Source organism: Orcinus orca, chromosome 15 (genome assembly GCF_937001465.1).
Source record: "Orcinus orca chromosome 15, mOrcOrc1.1, whole genome shotgun sequence".
Classification (NCBI taxonomy): domain Eukaryota; kingdom Metazoa; phylum Chordata; class Mammalia; order Artiodactyla; family Delphinidae; genus Orcinus; species Orcinus orca.
Genome location: NC_064573.1, coordinates 67,029,580 through 67,049,651, shown reverse-complemented (window position 1 = coordinate 67,049,651; position 20,072 = coordinate 67,029,580). Strand labels below are relative to the sequence as shown.

Below are 20,072 nucleotides of genomic sequence, written 5' to 3'. Positions count from 1 at the left end.
TGTAGAGTATTGTGGCTTCCGGTTCAAGTGCCAAGCTATGGAGAAGTAGGAAAACCAAGAGGCTGAAAATAGGGACTTTGGAGGCTGGCAAACCTGGGTTTGAATCCTGACTTAGCCACTATCAAGCGACTAACCTGCTAAATGGGGCTTATAATCACACCTATCACTGGCTTTGTTTCAAGGATTCAGTGAGGTAGTTTACAGTCCCCTGGACACCTCCTCTGGGCTCCCAGGGCACCCAGCACACACTTACCAGGCTGACTTGTACCTGTTCTCTTCTCTCTCTGGATCCTGTGTGTCTAGGTCATCCTGAGCCCAGAGGCCTCTGGGAAGACTGCCCTGGAGGAGTCAGGGCAGCTGTGCTGAGGGGTTGAGACGTGGGGTGCCCAGAAAGGTGGCTGGAGCATTGCTGGGAGGCACCCGCCACCCCTCACCTGGGTCCCTGTGAGCAGGGCCCTGTGAGTTCACTGGCCACCTCACAGCAGGCCACGACTGTACACGCCTTATCCCAGCTATCCTGCCAGCAGCTCCAATTTACAGACAAGACAACTGTGGCTCGGCGAGGTGAGGCCACCTTGCTCAGAGTCACACAGACTGACAGTGGCTGAGGCCAGCTAGCTTCTGACCCCAGAGCCTGGCCCCTGCTCTGAATGGCAAAAGCAAAATAGGCTACTGGCCATTCAGAAGCCCCAGATACCCAAGGAAAAGTTCTGGCCTGGCCATTGCATGTTACTCTGAGTTAACGACTCTCAGGGAGGAACCAATGCCTTTTTGTGCGGACCCCTCCTGAGCGGGGGAGTCTGGTTTTCAAGGTGTAACAAGCCACGTGCATCCCCTTTAGCAGGTCACCAAGCTGGTCCTCACCTGTTGCTCCTCTCCTGTGACAGAGGCTGACTGGACCTGGGGGCGGGGCTCTGCCCATCGTCATGTGGACCTGGTGAGCCTGTCACAGGAAGAGACGGCAGCCTCACCTATCACTAATCAAACTCCCATCCAAAGGGGTCTCAGCTCGACTGTTCCTGAGGCTCCCTAGAGGCAGGGGCCTGTGGGGAAGGCTGTTTCATGAAAGAACTTGCCCACGGAGGTAAAAGCCATCCCCGATTCTGTCCTCCTTGTGGGAGCTGTCAGCAAAAATACAGATAGAGGCAGCTCTAAAACTGTTCGTGGCCCTGGGACCCCAGAATCCCACGTTTAGAAATGTGCCTCCCCTGGAAATAACAGGTGATTTGTGCAAAGAGGTTTGCGGCAAGGTGATTAAAAGAGAGCAGAGTAATGCAGGGCTGGACAAATGCAGAGTGGAGAGGGCTGCCCACCAGTTTTCTTCTTTCCCGACTGAACAAGTTCACTGCTGTCAGAGTGTCCCCCAGTTGTGACCTCATCTGACCCTCACAGTTACTGGTCCCCACGAGGCAAGAGGGCTTAGAGAATGATCATCCCTGTTTCGCACAAGAAGAAATCAAGGCCCAGAGAGTCCGAGTGACTGACATAAGGTCACACAGCTTATTGAAGTCTAGAACCTGGGCCCCAGCCTCCTCACCCTCCATCCAGTGCTTTTTTTCACCACTCCTGGCCACCTTTATGAGCAAATTAAAAATAAAAAGGATGGACACGTGAGGCCTGGGAACGTGCATGTGAAAGAATGCTAAGTAGATCAGAACATGAGATGGGAGACAGGGTGGGTGCCTGCGTGTAATCTCTGTAAATAAAATTCCTAAGTGTACAGGAATGATTGGTGCTCATCCTGCTGGAGGCTCTTTTTCTGCCAGGATCTTCTATGAAAACCACTTTAAAGAGGAGAAAACCATAATTACCCCCTTGGGATGGCAGAGCACTTAAGGGACATGTCAGGTTGCTGAGGGTGGGCTCACGCAGCCAGACAGAGCATATTCAATGTCATAATTTCATACGTGGAGAACTAGAATTAAGGACCCGTTGTTTTTGTAATTCAGACCAAAGCAAGTGAAGCTCCACACCACCTCCAGGGCTGGGAGAGACCCCCAGGAGCCCAGTGAATTCTTAAGCAGGGCAAACTTCCCCATCCCCTGGGGAGGAGGTGGAATCCAAAATCCCAGGGCCTGAGATTGGGGCAGGTTAGGGGTTTTAAATAGGTTGAAGAACTCTGGACTAAATGCCCTTTAAGGCTCTCCAGTTCTGCCAGTCTGTGTAAAATGCTCTTGGTGATTATCGATTGTTGGAAGAGAATTTCTAGTATGATGTGAAGTTGGAATTTAATGCTCATATTACAATCCCTCCACCCCTCATCACACACACACACAGGACTGGAGATGGTAACCTTTAGACTGAATCTTTCATCTCGGTTCAGCCTGCAGAATTGCAATAGCTTCTGACTGAGGTCAAGACCCCTCCCTGCTGCCCCGGCACAGAGATCTAGGTAAGAGCTGATGCCAGGCTGCCCCTTGCTCTACTGGGCTGATCTGAGAGCTCCACGGGGGCTCTGGCTCCACCCTTCCCCTCCCTGGGGACTAGCGTCCCCAAGGTGGGTCCCCTAGGCACCTCCCCAGTTCCTTCTGAAGATCCCATAAACATGCTCTGGATGCCAACACTCCCTCCTCACCTCTGAGCCCCCTCTTCCTTCTCTTTGATGCCAAGTTCCTCCTTAGGTGGGCCCACTCTCCTGCCTCCTCTTCCTCATTTCCCATTCTTCCCACTGGCTATCTCCCCACGACTTCCTGGCAAAGCTGTGCAGTGAGCCCCATTCTTAGCCTGCTTGACCTCTAAACTGCAGCCTAACACTGCATTCCCTCTTCTCTGCACCCCCCTTCCACATTCACCCTGGATCTCTTGACTTTCCCACCTCCTGGCCCCCTCCCAGGTCTCAGTGCTCCCCAGCCTCTGCTAGCCCCATCTTAGCCTCCAGCCCTAGAGAGACTGGACACAAAAATGAAGAATCATTCAGTGGGCTTAATGGCAGACTGGACACACAGAGGAAAGGATACATGAATTTGGAAATAGAAAGTTTAAAAATGGAACTCAGAGCATCTGAGATCTGGGGGACAATATCAAACAGTCCAACATACATGTAATCAGAGTCCCATCAGCTTGGTCTGCTGAAATGGCATTTCCCATCCTCTTGTTCTGCAGTTACTACTTGTATTTTTCTTTCTTTTTAAGAACAGGATGCGGGGGCTTCCCTGGTAGCGCAGTGGTTGAGAGTCCGCCTGCCGATGCAGGGGACACGGGTTCGTGCCCCGGTCTGGGAAGATCCCACATGCTGCGGAGCGGCTGGGCCCGTGAGCCATGGCCGCTGAGCCTGTGCGTCCGGAGCCTGTGCTCCACAACGGGAGAGGCCACAACGGTGAGAGGCCCACGTACCGCAAAAAAAAAAAAGGATGCGGGTGTGGGGGAAATGAATGGTAGGTGGCTTGGGGTTCAGAGTCGGCTTTAGGAGACATCCTGAGACCAAATCCTCCCTCAATCACTTGCTAAATGTGTGACCTTGGACAGGCCACCTACCCTCTCTGTACCTCGGGTCTTCTCATCTGTACCTGTGTGAGGATTAAACAAGATAATACAAGGAATGAGCCAGGCAGAAACTCTGGCCACAGTTAAGTGCTTTTTATTCTAATTACAAATAATTGTGGTCTCACCACCATTGTCGTCCATGCTCTTATCATCATTTTCAGTTACACACAATCCCTTCCAGACTTGGAAAAATGCAAAAAAAAATTTTTTCTAACATTTTCACAATCATGGTGCATTACCATGGATTCTGCTTTCACATTTATTCTTAAATTTAAAAAAAAAATTCTTGAATATTTAGTTTCTCATGTTGCTACCAAGTATTCATTGACATCATGTTAAAGGGCTACACAACACCCCCCTGCATTTTTGGTGGGTTTAACTTTTATTTTTGTTTGTTTGTTTCTCTCCCTGTATTATTTAACCCAAGCTTCTGGTGTGGCTGGGACAGGCAGTTTCTTGCCAAGTATTTACTCTTCCAAACTGCACCTAGCCATCTCAGAGGGCCACTCAGAAAGGATCTGTATCCATGGGCTCCGGGCATGTTACTTGCCCTCCCTGGGCTGCCGGGGCCCCTTTGAATGGCTCTGCCCACCCACCTCACAGAGGCACAGGTGCACTGTTCAAACTGACACGTCCACCGTCATTGCCAATCATGGACTGGAGACGAAGACACTCAAATCTTAAGTCCTCTTGGAGGCACAAGGTCTTAAAAGCTTCCTGGGAAATGCCTGTGATAGTCATGTTCTCTGCCAGGGTACAGAGAAGGCACTTAGAAAATTCCTGCTTAGGAGCAGTCATGGGGGTGGTAGGGCCCAGTGAGTGAGTGGGCAGGGTTCAGAGCCTCCACCCCACTTCACTTATAGTGCTGCCCATCTTAAACCCTGGGGCCTCCTCGGTGGATCTAATTGGCACCAAATGGAAACCATTCATCTGGTCCAATGTACCCACTTTATATGTAGGAAAACCGAGGCCCCAAGAGGTGAAGGGGTACGTCTGCCAGCACTATTCTGGATGACCCCTGAGCTGTTTCCAAAGCAAGCCCGAAAGGATGCCCTCATGATCTGAAATGGAAAATCACCTTGAGGTGATTCTTCAAGGGAGATTAAGTTGGACCTGGCACTACATTCTGGAAATTTTCAAAAATCCCCCGTCTTCTCAAATCGTTTAAACCAGGACGCTAACGTGAAGCCTGAACTCCAGGTGGTCAGGAGGTACAGATGACAAGTGAAGGTATGAGGGGCTGTATAAACAGTAACAGGTAAGGCAGGTAAGGCGAAGGAGCCCCCTGCAACCCACCTTACTTCGCTCCAGGGCCAAGGGCTGGGCTTGAGCAGCTCAGAGAGAGAAAAAAAATGGGCCTGCCACTGAGCTGGGTCCCTGGCAAATGCCTCCAGGAGGAAACAGAGTCTTCCTGCTGCCTGTCAAGACGGCTGTCCCTGGGCCTGATCTCAGCTAATTTGACAGCGCGAGGGGAGGACACCACCCCCATATCTACTCTGCATCTCAAACACACCAAGAGAACTGGCGCGACAGAGGAATTGCTATTGATTTCCACTTGTGCAGGCTGACCTAACAAAACCAATTCATCAAGTGCCTGTCTGCCTCGCTGCTTCAGACGCTCATCCTAACCACGTGCAAATAAATTGCACTAGCATCTAGGGTGATTTGTCAAGGTCCAGCTGGGCAGGGGCCCTGGCTTCCAGTGATGGACTCCGGGCCAGGCTGGCGGGGGGTCAGCCCAGCAAATGCCCTGCTGCTGATCTGCCACCGATCAGCCACATTCTGGGTGGCCCAAGAATCGGGACGTCTGGCAGCTGCAGCCATGCTAGGAGCTGGTTGGCCATGCCTGGGAGGGGGCTTTGAGGAACAAGGCCCAAGTCCCACTCGCTTCAACAGGACTTGGTAGTGACATCGTCACTTGTTTCTTCCTGTCTCCGACCCCTTGATTTTGGAGGATTTAATGGAACGTCTGTGCAACCAGGAGGCACTGAGTTCTGGTTTTGGCTCGGCCACTGGCCAACCATCCTTGGGCAGCTATGAGATGGAGATGACACCACCCGTGGGGGCCCAGGACCCTGAAAAGGCCAGGGGTCAGACTGGGTGTCCAATCCCTGTTCTCCCACCTCCTAGCTGTGGGCGGACAGCCACCTGCTGTTCTCAGTGCCTGGCCTCCTTCATCTGTACTATGGGGCTGAAAATCGTACCTACCTACCTCCTAGGGTGGCAGTCATGGGGACTGAACGAGCTCACAGAAAGGACTGCAGGGCCTCACACACTCAGCCCCTGCTTCTGCAGGCAGGGACCGGAGGCTCAGAGAAGGGAGTGATGTTCTCTGGGCTACACAGTGAGGCAGAGCGAGATCAGGAGGGGTGAAAATAAGAGGCAAGCATGAAAGGCTGATGAAAAGAGCACCGCCCTGCCGCCTTCCTCTCCTGACGGTGGCTATCATCGAAGCACTGGGACACAGGGGGAGTGGGTCACAGGCCCGGCACGGATCATTTCTTGAAAGGGTCAAAACTTTATTCGCAGGGCTTTTTTTGTGTTTTTTTTTTTGTTTTTGAATACACAGGTTTCCTGCCGTCCAGGGAGAAAGGGACATGGTATCCGGCTGCACGAGGTTTGGGGGCTGGCCTTGGGGCTCCAACCCCGTCCCTTGCACCTGTGCGCTGGCCGCTCAGTTCCTCTGCTGTGGATAAGGCACTGTGTGTTCTGCAGGATGGCGCTCATGGCTGGCTGGCAGACAACGAGGCAGCCTTCTCAGGGGCTGCGAAGCTGAGGCTGTCGAGGGGTGGACTTGAACTTGGGGCCTGGCAGGGGGCCAACTGGCGAGGAGGCCCCAGGCTATGGTACCTCAGCCTGGCAGGTCCAGCTGGCCCTGTTGCAGCGGCCTCAGGATGGAATCATGCCTTTGCTTCTTTTGCGGTCAGTCATGGTTCTCCGGTTGTGGTTGGCTCGTGTGGCCTTGCTGGATTCCTTCTTCCTGCGTTCCTGTGTTGTCTCTCGGCTCTGCCCGTGGCCCCGGGGGCTGCCAGCCACTGCCATCGAGCTGTCATGCCGGTACCTGAGGGAGGAACAACCCACCCCCATAAGAACCCATCAGCCGAAGGAGGAGGCCCTGATGGGAAGAGCCCTTTGCCTTCCTCGGAGGTCCCTGGGAGAGGACCCAAAGCTTGGGCCAGGATACCCCCGTCCCAGCTTCCAGGGGGAGGAGAAATGGAGCCCGGCAGGGGCAGGGCTGTGGGGGCTCCAGCCAGCGCCGTGCCCTCTGTTTACTCTCCTCTGAGCCCTGCCTCCCGATGGGCCTCTGGCTAAGATCTGAGGGTGGACCAGCTAGTGGGCTGAACGCAGCCCACAGTGCAGAGAGGACGAGGGCCTGGGGATGGGCCCCTCTCTTCTCCACCCAGGGCCACGTGATACAGATGAGGTAGGACTCCAGTTCTACACCCCAGGGCCTTGCTTGGTGGCCTCCCAAGACCAAGTACACTCAGATATGACCTTGGGCCTCTTCAGACCACATCAGCTGCTGGGTTTACCCAGAGCTCTGTGCTCAGGGGGCTGTGATGGATCAGAGGTCAGAGTCACTCTGCTCTCTGCTCAACGACCTTCTGTGGCTCCCGGCTGCCTTCAGAATGAGATCCAATGTCTTCCCCACTTGGTTAGGCCCCCTGCACCCAGTGCGCAGGGCTGTGGGAGTCCCAGGGCCAGGATGGGGGACTGGGCTTGAAACCCCTGGCTTGGCTTTAAGTGGAAGAGGGACCTGGGGCAGGTCCTTGGCCCCTCTGGACTGCACCCCACCCCCAGGAAGACAACGGGGTGAATTAGAGGAGTCTCTAGTTACCTGTTCCCAGCTCCCCTCCGAAGGCCCCCCTCCCTGACCACCCTGAGCTTTCTTGCCTTTTTCCCCTCACATGAAAAACTCCTTTGCACACTTTCCACCTTTAAGGGCCCAGCTCACATGCCCCGTCCCTAACATGCCTCTCTCGGCCATAAAGGATATGTGCCTGTCTGTCTATCTGGGCTCTCCCAGATTTTACACTCTGCCTGACACCAGCGAGCCGTGGACACATCATGCTCCCACACTGGGTGATAAACCCCTTGTAGTGTCTATCACGTAATGGTTACAAGTGTGGACCCCAGAGATAGGCCACCTGGACTCAATCTCTGCTCTGCCACCTACTAGCTGTGTGACCTTTGGCGGGTTACTTAACATGTCTGGGCCTCAGTTTCCTCATCTGTAAAACGAGGATAATGGTAATAGTAGCTACTTCATAGGTCTGTTGCCAGAACTAAATTAACACATGTAAAACACTTGGGGTTTGTGTGTGGGCTTCCTGTGTGGTTGGCTGGGCTTCCCCCTCCCACCAACACAGCGTCTTAAATGCTCACCCCTTCCTGGCCAGGAAGGCCATGCGCCTGGCTTCTGCTTTTTCCCGCAGCACTGCAGGGTCCTGCACAAAATGGTCAGGCTGTGGAGGGGAGGGGAGAAAAGAATCATGAGCTGCTCCATTTCCCTAAGCTGAGGTGAGGCTGCACCTGGCCCAATCCTGGTGACACCCCCATGCCAGGAGTGGGGCTAAGCCACAGTGCGGCTGGGCAATGCCCCAGAATGCAGCTGGCTTGCTATGGTCCAAGGTTTCCACCAGAAGCCCCTCCTCTGACCCTCCCACCAATTTCCAGAAGAGAGGCAGCTAAAGATGGCTCCATCATAGCAGGAGCGTGATGATGACAGGTGGGAGCAATGGGGGAAGGCCAGGATGGCCGCCATGAGAGACCACACGGGGCCTGGAAACCCAAGAGAGCGCTCTGGAAGCTGACTCCTCTCCCCGCTGGCGCCACAAGCAATGGGCTGTGGGAGCGCCCGCCCTGTGCCAAGGTGGGGAGAGACTGGACTAGCGGGAGAAAGCGGGACCCAAGGACCACAGACAGGCTTTGGGGGCCCGGGCTGTTTCACAAAAACAACAACAAAACAAGGGGAATTAGTAACTTTTGAAAACTTCAGGATTTGACATAAAAATCCAGGCTGATCCCTTGCCTGGAAGAAGGGAAAGCCCTGGAGGGTCCGGGCCTCCACAGTGCTGAGGAGCCCCTGGGCAGGGCATGTGTGTCCCCCAACCTCAGTTTCCATCAGGCCCCGCTACTCATTTACATTGGTGGCCTGGCCCCGGACATGTCTGAATTTGTCACCCTGGTGGGAGGACACTGGGGGGGGATCCAGGGGTCCCAGGCTGCTGCCCCATTCAACCTGAGCAGCGCTGCTCTTATCTATTTTATATGAGGCTCTAGTTAAGATTTCACTTGAAGAAAAAGTTTAGCGGCTAAAAAACTGAATTTTCAAACCCATCGTCCCAGATGACCTCCAAAGGGCCCTTGGGCTCTAACGCCTCTCTGATTTCAAGAATTGCCAACCTGGGCACAGAGGCCCACAGCTGTCCCTCTCCTGGGCCCCAGGCCTAATTAACCCAGCAGCTCGAAGGCCCGGCCTCTGATCCATCCCCTGGGCCCTCACTGGGCAGCAGAGGCGGGTTCTAAGCTAGCAGCTCTCCAAGCAGACATCCCGGACTCAGAGGGACCCCCACCCTCCCGGGCAGTAATGCTGGAGCCGCCTCAAGGCCAGGTTCAGAGAAGGGGGGCACAGATCCCGATTCACCTCTCAGAAGTGTACTCTCCCCTTCACCTGCCACCTGCCAAGGAGGTACCTTGGGGGCCTCGTCCTCAGCCTCCTCCTCCTCCTCCTCCTCGTCCTCCTGCCCTTCTCTGGGCACTTTGGTTCTCAGCACCTGAGGGATGGTGAAGGGCCTGAGGGTTTAGAGAGAAAGTGAGATCAAAGACTAGACTAAACCTGGAGAGTGAGCCACAGGGAGGAGGGAACCCCACTGGGTGAGAGGGGCTGCCAGGACGGGGAAGGGCTCAGGAGGCCGGGAAAAACCAAAGTGCTTTTGAAGCCAGCTTTGCTCCAGCCCCTGGATTCTGTGTGGGTACCAGGGTCTGACGTGGGGGCTTTGGGGAGCCTGAGCTGGGGCTGTGGGGGTCTCCAGTTCTCTCTAGTCAGGGCAGCTCTGCTTTCACCGGGGAATTGGGGAATCTCCATAAGATCCCATTGGGAAAAGTTTTCTGCAATTAGGAAGAAAAATGTAAAACTCCTGCATGAGACCCAATAAATGCTGCCTCACTCAGGGTAGGTTGGACCAACCGGCCAAGGGGGTGGCTGGGGTGGAGGGAGCACTGGACTAGGAGTCAGGAGGCCTGGGTTCGGGCCCTGGTTCTGCCACTGACTTGCTCACGTGACCTGGGCCCTGGCTCCCACATCTGTATAAACAAGAGGCTGCGGGAGGCCACTCTGCCCCTGGAATTTGACAGCCTCACCTGCGGCTGATGAGCTCATCGTCAGAGTCTGCGTCGTTGGCGCCCACCTGGTTGCCATCATATGTGTCATCATACTCATCCTCGTAGTCGTCACTGCGGTAAGGCGAGTCCTCCCCTGGCTGCACTGGCACCTGAGACGGCAGAAGTGTGGGTCCGAGGGGCCCGGGGCTGGCCGGTCTCCCCCCGCAGCACGGCCGGTGGCCTGGGGACGCCTACCTCCTCTGCCACCACGCTGTACTGCTCGTAGCGCCGCCGCTGCGCTACCACCTCCCGCTTGTCGTTCAGCAGGCTCCGCGCGCTCTCCTCCTTCCTGGCACCGAGAGGGAACAGCAAGGAGACACAAAGGAAAACCATTAGGCTTTGAAGGCATGGGAAGGGGCTGCAGCTTCCACAGCTTACTTCTTCCCGCCTCAGGCCGCCACAAACCGAGATCAAGCACTGGTGGGGGCGTGGGGCTCACCGCTGCTGGTGCCCATGTGACTGGGTCCAGCCACTCTAGAGGGCACCCCAGGAGCAGCTGTTAAAGTGGAAAAAATGCCCCCCCTTCAGCTGGGAGACTCCCTTTCAAGGCGTCCACCCTGGAGCAACACTGGCCATGTGCGCACAGAGGTCTGATTGGGGATTTTCTTTTCAGCATCATTTTTAACAGTGAAAGACGGAGAGCAACTCATGTCCATCACGGGTGAAACGGCCAAAGGACCTGTGCTCCCACTGTGCCACAGAATGCTGGGCGGCAGCTCTCAAGAATGACGGTGATCTATTTGTGCTGATGGAGAAAGAAATCTAAGACATTCTCCAGGAGAAAAGCAAGCAGAGAAAAATGCACAGTATGATCCCATCTGTATAAAAAGCAGAAAGCAAACCAGAACAACTGTCTCCTCCTGTGGGCACATACCTATCTACGCACGTAAATGCACAGAGAGAGGGCTAGTAAGCCCCCTGCCAAATGCCTGGTTACTCCAAGGAGGGGCCTGGGGTTATCCAAATCTTTTAAAACAAACACAAACTGAAGAAAGAGCAAGGCCACATGTTGCTTTCTTAGTGAGCTCAGGGGAGCCCTAGGTGGCCTCAGGGTGTGAGGGCGAGGAGGGGTCCCGGTCTCTCACTTTCACCCCTGCTTTAGCACAGGGTCTCATCCGTCCTGCAGTTCAATCTTCCATGTCAGATTGCATGGCAAGAAAAAGTCTGAAAGTTTAACTCCTGTCATATCACAGGGGAGGAAAGTCGGGTGCAGGGGAAGGAAGGGGAGAGACATGTTTGGGAACACAGTGAGCTGTAGCACAGCCATAGTGGGGACTCAGGCCTCTTGACTCCGGGTTTTGCAAATCTGTAGAAAAACCTGGTTTGTTAGACACATAGGCCTGTGGAATGTAGTTTCTAGCCCTGCAGGGGAAATCAATATGAGATGCCAGGAAAGAAAATCCAGCTTAGCTGTGAAATCGGGCCTCTGGAATGTATCAAGGGTAAGGGGAAAAAAAAGAAGAGACACAAAGTCTGTAGCATTCATAAAAATCTTCTATTAACTGGCTTTTGGTGCAGGGAGGGGCAGGCGCCTGAGTCTGGCCTGGGAGCCTGGTGCAGGTCAGGACTGCAGCCCCCAGCATGGCGGGTTAGGATTTGCTTCCTTCAACAGTTTTTATAAAGGGCCTACTATATGCTGGGCAGGGTGCTAAAGCTGGGTTAGGGAGAGATTCAGAAAAGCGTAAGATCTGGATTTGCCCTTAAGGAGCTCAGTCTAGTGGCAAAGAGCAGAAGTGTGCTCGATGAAGGCAAGCATGTCCTGGCAACACAAGTAAAGGAGAAATGAACTGGGGTGCAGGGGGCCTAGCGGGGGCGCTGGAGAAGGGGTAATGGAGGCTCTATGGTGCAGAGACGTTTGTCTGGACCAGGGAAAAATCTTGGTCCACAGGAATCTTTCAGCTCATGTCAGGAAAGGGGGCGTGTGACTGTGGCCTCGGCCCTTACCTGGCTCTCTTTGCCACATTGAGGGCTGGAGAGAAAAGAGGCAGAGAGGAAATGAAAGGGGCCAAGCATGTTCAGGTGGTTGATGCCACTGGCAGAAGCACACCCATTCAATCAACACACGTTTCCTGAGGGCCTGCTAGGCGCCAGGCCCTGAGCTGGGCCAGGGGACCAAGGATGGATGAGAGCTGTCACTGTTCTCTCTGCCACATCTCACAGCTCCTGGTCTACCTGGCCCCCAGTCCCGGCAGTAGGGAGGTTCTTTCACACGGTGCGCCCTCTGGTTTTGTTGCTCCCAGCAGGACCACAGAGAAGCCTGGCAAACTGCACCTGCCCCAGCTGGGTCCTAGGAGAGGACACAGGTAAGGACAGAGGAGCCTGGTGCCCTGGGTACCCCATCCAAGAAGGTGTGGCTTTGGCCCCATGACCTCATTTGGAGCCAGAGAAGGAAACGAAAATCAGGGGCAAAACCAGCCAGGAAAATATCCATCTGACCCCGAATAGCCAAAGTAAACTTGAGAAAGAAAAACAGAGCAGGAGGAATCAGCCTTCCTGACTTCAGACTATACTACAAAGTTACAGTAATCAAGACAGTATGGTACTGGCACCAAAACAGAAATATAGATCAATGGAACAGGACAGAAAGGCCAGAGATAAACCCACGCACATACGGTCACCTTATCTTTGATAAAGGAGGCAAGAATATACAATGGAGAAAAGACAGCCTCTTCAATAAGTGGTGCTGGGAAAACTGGACAGCTGCATGTAAAAGAATGAAATTTGAACACTTCCTAACACCATACACAAAAATAAACTCAAAATGGATTAAAGACCTAAATGTAATGCCAGACACTATAAAACTCTTAGAGGAAAACACAGGAAGAACACTCTTTGACATAAATCACAGCAAGATCCTTTTTGATCCACCTCCTAGAGAAATGGAAATAAAAACAAAAATAAATAAATGGGACCTAATGAAACTTAAGAGCTTTTGCACAGCAAAGGAAACCATAAACAAGACGAAAAGACGACCCTCAGAATGGGAGAAAATATTTGCAAACGAAGCAATTGACATAGGATTAATCTCCAAAATATACAAGCAACTCATGCAGCCCAATATCAAAAAAAACAAACAACCCAATCCAAAAATGGGCAGAAGATCTAAACAGACATTTCTCCAAAGAGGATACACAGATTGCCAACAAACACATGAAAGGATGCTCAACAACACTAATCATTAGAGAAATGCAAATCAAAAACACAATGAGGTATCACCTCACACCAGTCAGAATGGCCATCATCAAAAAATCTACAAACAATAAATGCTGGAGAGGGTGTGGAGAAAAGGGAACCCTCTTGAACTGTTGGTGGGAATGTAAATTGATACAGCCACTATGGAGAAGAGTATGGAGGTTCCTTAAAAAACTAAAAATAGGGCTTCCCTGGTGGCGCAGTGGTTGAGAGTCCACCTGCCGATGCAGGGGACGCGGGTTTGTGCCCCAGTCCGGGAGGATCCCACATGCCGTGAAGCGGCTGGGCCCGTGAGCCATGGCCGCTGAACCTGCACATTCAGAGCCTGTGCTCTGCGACGAGAGAGGCCACAGCAGTGAGAGGCCCACATACCGCAAAAAAAACCCAAAAAAAACCTAAAAATAGAACTACCATACGACCCAGCAACCCCCTACTAGGCATATACCCTGAGAAAACCATAATTCAAAAAGAGTCATGTACCACAATATTCATTGCAGCTGTATTTACAATACCCAGGACATGGAAGCAACCAAAGTGTCCATCGACAGATGAATGGGTAAAGAAGATGTGGCACATATATACAATGGAATATTACTCAGCCATAAAAAGAAATGAAAGTGAGTTATCTGTAGTGAGATGGATGGACCTGGAGTCTGTCACACAGAGTGAAGTAAGTCAGAAAGAGAAAAACAAATACTGTATGCTAACACATGTACATGGAATCTAAAAAAAAAAAAATGGTTCTGATGAACCTAGGGGGACAGGAATAAAGATGCAGATGTAGAGAATGGACTTGAGGACACGGGGAGGGGGAAGGGTAAGCTGGGACGAAGTGAGAGAGTAGCACTGACATCTATACACTACTGAATGTAACACAGATAGCTAGTGGGAAGCAGCTGTATCACATGGGGAGATCAGCTCAGTGCTTTGTGACCACCTAGAGGGGTGGGATAGGGAGGATGGAAGGGAGATGCAAGAGCATGGGGATATGGGGATATATGTATACATAGAGCTGATTCACTTTGTTATACAGCAGCAACTAACACAACATTGTAAAGCAATTATATTCCAATAAATATGTTAAAAAAAAAGGATCCATCTGAGAGCCAGAACATCAGTCAAGCAGCAGTAGCTTCGGAGACCGTATTTGGAACAAGTTGCTTGCGTGGCCTCCTACAAGCCCAGGGAACATGTGGGCTCTCCTGAAACGTGCCACCTTTTCCCTCCTTGTTTCCTCTAGCCTATCCTTCAAGGCCCAACTCAAACTGGCCCTTAGTGGGGTGACACCCACTTTTGAACCTCTAAAGGGCCTGCAGAGGCAATAAAGCCCCCCTTTTCCAGGTGAGGAATCAGGAGATCCAGAGAGGCAATGTAACCTTCCCAAGGTCACACATCTTCTACCAACAGAGCCAGGGCCATAACACAGGCCTCCTGACTCAAGTCTGCTTGGCTACTTCCTGTGTGGTGTGATCACAGGCTGGCCCCTTATCCTTGCCAAGACTTAGTTCTGCCTCCCAGGGATGATGTCAGCATGAAATCAGACAATGAGCAGAAGTGGACCTGGCACCTGCTGAGCTCAGCAAAGGGAATCCTATTTCTTTCACTACAGGCCTTGTCAGAGCCTTTAATGTACTAATGTGCCCTGTGACTCTCCAGGAGGCACACAGGGTGCACAGACATTTTTGGCAATAGAACTAATTTGAGAGAGAACACTTATTATCTTCCAGGGCACCACTGTCCAGTCCACAGGAGTTAAGGGACCCCACCTTACACACACCGCCTCCTTCCTTAGCTACTATACACCTGTGGCACACATGCTTGGCATCTACCCAACAACCCCCCTTTACCTCACCCCCACTCCTATCAGACCCTCTTTTTGCTCAGGTCCTCCCCCTTCCCCCTTTTCCGGGAGCCCTGGACCTTAGCCCTGTGACCTAGTTCCTCAGTGAGATGTGAGGGGAATCTGGGGAGTTCTGGGAAAGGTCTCCTGGCCTCTAAGAGAGATGCAGAAAGACCTCGTCCAGACTTCCTCTTGGCTGTGTCATTTCTGGACGTCACAGCTGAAACAGGTGCAGTTACCCAGTGGCCCTGAGGGAGCAAGATGCACCCTTGATGATGTGGCTGCACCACAGGTCAACCAAGCCTAGACTTCCCTACCCTGTGACTGCCTGTCACGCAAGGGGACAGATTTCCTTATTACTTGAGCCACTGAGTATATCGTATCTGGCTTAATGACACACACACATTTTAACTCAAGGGAGATCTGCCTTGTGCTACTTAATTTCTCACATGCTCCGTGAAGGCAGGGCCAAGGCCCTAAGCCCCACTGCCCTGCCCGCATCAGGACAGGGGTCCCCACTGAGGTCCCTCCGTGCCCCATCCTGGTACCTCTCCACTCTGTCACGGCCTGTTTAATGTCCTAAGTCTTTCCCAGGGTCTCTGTGCCCTTTGAGAATGAGGCCTGGGCACCTTGCTCACCTTGTCTCCTGGTGTCTCTAGCACAGGATCTGGAGATAGTGAATCACTTAATAAATATTTTCTGTATGAATAAATAAATAATGAACACATGAACAGAGACTCTGCCCGGGCTACCCGGCACAACGAGCTCAGTAAACATTTGCTACCTGGTCTCTCTGCCAGGCAGCCGGGAGCTCCTTCGAGCAGGGGTACAGCCCTCCTCGTCTGCCCCTCTCCCCATGGCTGGGTCATTCTGGCCTGGAACAGTGGCCACTGATACAGGAAAACATCGCCAGCTTGGGATCTGGGGATGTTGCAACGTGTGTGACTAAGCAGTTTGCAAATGCTTCCTGTCCAGCCAGCCAGATGGCTTTATAGTTGCCCTGTGCCGGGTACCCAGGCCAGCAATCAGCCACGCTTCTAGCGTTGGACAGCCCCGGGAATGGGGAACAGCTTGAGCTTCTGGCACTGAGGCTCCTATCCCAAGAACGGGGCAGGTCCTCTCTCCTCTCTGACCCTCACCACCTCCATCTATGTGTTGGGGGAGAGGGCGGGCTGGACTCATCCAGCAGTTCCTAGATTTCTGGATTCCGTGAAGCAGCCCCATACAGGAGAACGCTGGGGGTCTAGTGCAGGGCTGACGGTGTCTGATCCCGCCATTCTCCATCATGCCATGTGGCTGCTGACTCTCAGCCCCTCCAAGGGGTCTCCATTCCAAAGCCAGGTGATCTTTCCAAAACATATAATGTACCGGCTCAGGCGACCCTCACCATGCTCCCACGTCCTCGGGGCCACCACCCCTGCTGTTCACTCTGCTTGGAAAGCTTCTCCTGCCCCCCTTGCACAATTGACCCTTCCTCATTCTTCCACAGTCATTCCCACATAATTTTCTCCAAGGAGCCTTTCTGCCTGGACTGAAGCCCCGACTAGAGGCTTGGAAGTCTGTGCACCTCCATCTTGGAGAATCTTTTTCATCTGCAATTTCATGTTGCTTGTTTGCCAAGCTGATTAGTGCAAACTCCACGTGGGCAGGGGCCCTGCCTGTTTCACTCCCCACCACATCCCCAGCACCTAATAAATCCAGGGCCTAGAAGCATCAGGCAAATATTTGTTGAATAAATGAATAAATCATGAATGGACTTTTCAATGCCAAAAAAGTAAGAAGGACATAGATCAAACATAAGTGGAAAGGCCTTAAAATGGAATACATTCACTTCTGAAACGCTCACTCAGGACAGGTCCTTCATTTGCTCATTTTGTCATCAGATGGAAAAATTCAGGTCAAGGAGCAGCTGCTGGGAAGCACTGCCCAGCTCTCCCACCCAGGGATTCAGTGGTGGACACCTCCAAAGATGAAAGAAGGGAAGAGGGGCTGGTTTTGGTCCCGCTGGCCTTTTGCTGTCAAAAAGGAGGACTCACTAACTCTGTGTGCAGAGTTGGAGCCTAAAGCGGGATCATTAGAGACCCTGAGCTCGGCTGCTGGGAGCACATGGGTGCCAGGTACGGGGGAGCCCCGAGCTGAAGCTCCATGACCAATTCCATCAAGATGGGGGCTCTGAGTTTCTCGCTTTCTCTCTGCACTTGCAGAGTTGGGGTCCCTGGAACCCCACGGTCCACCAAACTCACCTCCTGCCCTTGTGTACCCGGCTCAGGTCCACTGAGTCCCTGCTGAACACGTCAAACTCATCATTCTGGAAGATGTTGTGACGAGATGCCAGCAGGGGAGTCAGGTCTGGCTTCACCTGTCTGGGGGGCAGCACAGAAATCCATTTCAGGGGTCCTTGCTAGTGGATGCCTACCTGCACCCACTCCCCCCATCATGTCCTATCCGTCAGAGACTCCACCCCCTTCAACAGCCACGCCTGGGACACAGCCTAAAAACCTGCCCAATCCTGTCCAATCCTGCCCCTGCCTGGGTAGGCGGCCACCCCTCATACAAAGTGTCCCTTGGTCCTGCATGCCATTCACACAGGTTTTGCTCACGACAGCCCTATGAGATAGTCAGAGGTCACTCAAGTTCTTTTTGCCTCAAGTGCCCTCACCTGTAAAATGGACACATGGAGGCTGAGGAGCTTGTCCAAAGGCAGAGCTAACTTCATTCATTCATTCAATAAACAACATTTATTCATGGAAGAAACACCCATTCCTGCACTCATTCCTTCTGCCTCCTGGGGCCTTCAGGGAAGCAGTGGGCCCAACTCAGGAAAGGTGCGTATGGGGGAATTCCCTGGCAGTCCAGTGGTTAGGACTCTGTGCTCTCACTGCCAAGGGCCCAGGTTCAATCCCTGGTCGGAAACTAAAATCCCACAAGGCGTGCGGTGCAGCCAAAAAAAAAAAAGAAGGGTGGTTGTGAAGGAAGTGAGAAGCTTTGGCTGTCCTCCCTCAGGAATCTACTGGGAAGGTGGCAATGACTGGGCAGGCCAGCAATATCAGAGCTCTGAAGGCTCTCGACCCCTTGGTCACATCCCTGTGGCTCTAATGGGTCTTCCTACGAGGTGGAGCAGGGCAGTCCAGCGGTGCCCACTCTGCCCTGCAGGGGGCATGTGAGGACCTCCTGGGCCTGAGGTTTCTGTTTCCTCAAAGAGGACATTAGCTTCCACGGTTGGGAAACTCTGCTGTGGGGAAGAGCAAGCGAGCTGAGTCCCGGGACACGTGGGAAGGAGGCGTGGGAGGCAGAGGAACTAAGAAGGGCCCCTGACAAGGGCCCCGGGGCAGGCTGGACTCCGTGAGCCTCCTCCCACCCGTCTCTCCCACCTGTCTAGGCCGCGGTCCAGCTGGCTGAGGGCAGGGGCCAGCCGCCCCTCCAGGATGTTGTTGATCACCTGCTCCGGGTCATAGCTGTAGTGCTCCAGGCAGGCCAGGATGAAGCCCTCGCCAAGGTCTGGCAGCAGGTCCTTCACTTGGGAGATGAGTGAGTCCAGTTCCACGCCACACACCGTGGGGCCTGGAGCAGCCGCTGCCCCCAAGCACTGTGGGAAGAGCCAGAGTGAAGTAGGGGAAGGCTAGGTTGGGCTAGTGACAGGGCAACCGGCCCCCAACAGTGCTGGTCTCGAGTCAGGGGACCTGGTTTGAGTCCCAGCCCTGCCCCTCCTGACCGAGGGACCTGAGCCAAGTCACTTAAGTGAAAGGGGGCGCTACGATTTACCAGCTGAGCTACTTCTGGCTGTGTGACTTGGGCAGTGTGCTTTTGCACAAAAAACGCAGAGCACTGTGCCTGGCATGGACTAGGCTCTCCATAAACGGCCATGGCTTCTATGAATCAAGTCCTTTTCCTGCTCTGACAGGTTGATGACTGATGTCAGAGCGGAACAGCAACCACCAGACCTGACTATGTGGAGATGCTCTCCTTTGATTATCTCCACCTCGATGAGGGGGATTCAGTGCATAGACAGCTCAAAGTGGCTTAATTTTTTAGGCTTTTAAGGAAATTTACAAATCAAAAAAACAACAGTAAAACTCCTCCATGTCTGAAATAAGCCAAACAGGGAAAAGGGGGTGTGTGGGGGGAGGCACAAGGGGCTGTCATTCTCCAAGGTCCTGGGACAGCAGTCACGGGGCCTGGGGTCTAACAGGAAGAGCAGCAGCGTCTGTCAATGGAGCATTGAGGGCCAGCCAGGCTCAGAGCATTCACTCCACACAGCAGCTCTGAGCATCATCCCACAGCCACATGGAGGTGGGTGGGGACAGTGGCAGTCCCCACCTTACAGGTGAGAAACCAAGGCTGATGTGAGGGACGTGCCTGAGGCCATTCAGCTGGCGGGTGACAGAACCAGGATACTTCCCTGAGCTGCCTGACCCCAGAGACTGTGTGGTCTTAATCCCCACATCATGGTGCCTGACATTCAGCGAAGAGTCCTGGGCTCAGTGGCTGATCAGTACGGCCACAGACTTGGCGATGGTGAGTTCTGTAAAAGCCTGGAGTGAAAGCGCTAGATCAGAGGTTTCCACTCTGTTTAGAGGAGAGTGCCAACAAGGATTTCACATGGAAAAAGCTCCATTGCTTCATCTTATGGAGGGGAAACTGAGGCTTTGACAGCTAAGCGACTTGCCTTCCTCACACCCTGCCTAGCACGCCCGCAGCTCAGAACCCTCTAAAGGCAACGCAGAGCTGACCAGCAGCTCAAGACTGTCAACTCCAAAAGAAACCCTTTTCCCTGAGAGCAGGAACAAAGAAGGCAGGTTTCCCGCTGCCCAAACCTCTCGATGGGGCCAGGAGGGGCTGGGGAGCAGGGGAAGCACCGCTCTTGTCACACACCTCCTCTTCCTCCGAGTTCTGGGGAAGCGATGACGGTCTGCTGACCGCCTCCGCCGCCACCACGACCCCGTTAGGATTCTCAACCACCGGTGGGTCTTTGGCATTGGTGGCTTTCCTTCGGTCCACCCCTTCCCATGCACTCTCAACTGCCTGGAGGATGTAGGCGGTCCGAGTCTCGTCCCTGTGAGGACGTGTTAAGGAGTCTCTCGGGAGGGCAGCTCTGAGGCAGCATTGTTTCTCAATCTATCCCCAGCATCTGACTGTATGGCTTTGGCCAGGGGCTGTCTGGGCTGCATCCAGT

General features: G+C 53.3%; 1 protein-coding gene across 5 annotated transcripts in view; it reads right to left on the bottom strand.

Annotated features, from left to right (window-relative positions):
* Positions 1–3,561: 3,561 nt before the first annotated feature.
* ASCC2 (activating signal cointegrator 1 complex subunit 2) overlaps positions 3,562–20,072 on the bottom strand; it is a 41,534-nt gene continuing 25,023 nt past the window's right edge. For all 5 annotated transcript variants that reach the window (XM_012538209.3, XM_033412900.2, XM_012538210.3 and 2 more), the window contains 8 exons: positions 19,772–19,952; positions 18,271–18,485; positions 17,143–17,262; positions 10,063–10,156; positions 9,847–9,977; positions 9,180–9,279; positions 7,870–7,949; positions 3,562–6,544 (listed from right to left, as the gene is read on the bottom strand). In XM_012538209.3, coding sequence (XP_012393663.1) covers positions 6,373–6,544; positions 7,870–7,949; positions 9,180–9,279; positions 9,847–9,977; positions 10,063–10,156; positions 17,143–17,262; positions 18,271–18,485; positions 19,772–19,952 — 1,093 coding nt within the window. In that variant the 3' untranslated portion in view covers positions 3,562–6,372. The remainder of the gene's footprint in view (positions 6,545–7,869; positions 7,950–9,179; positions 9,280–9,846; positions 9,978–10,062; positions 10,157–17,142; positions 17,263–18,270; positions 18,486–19,771; positions 19,953–20,072) is intronic.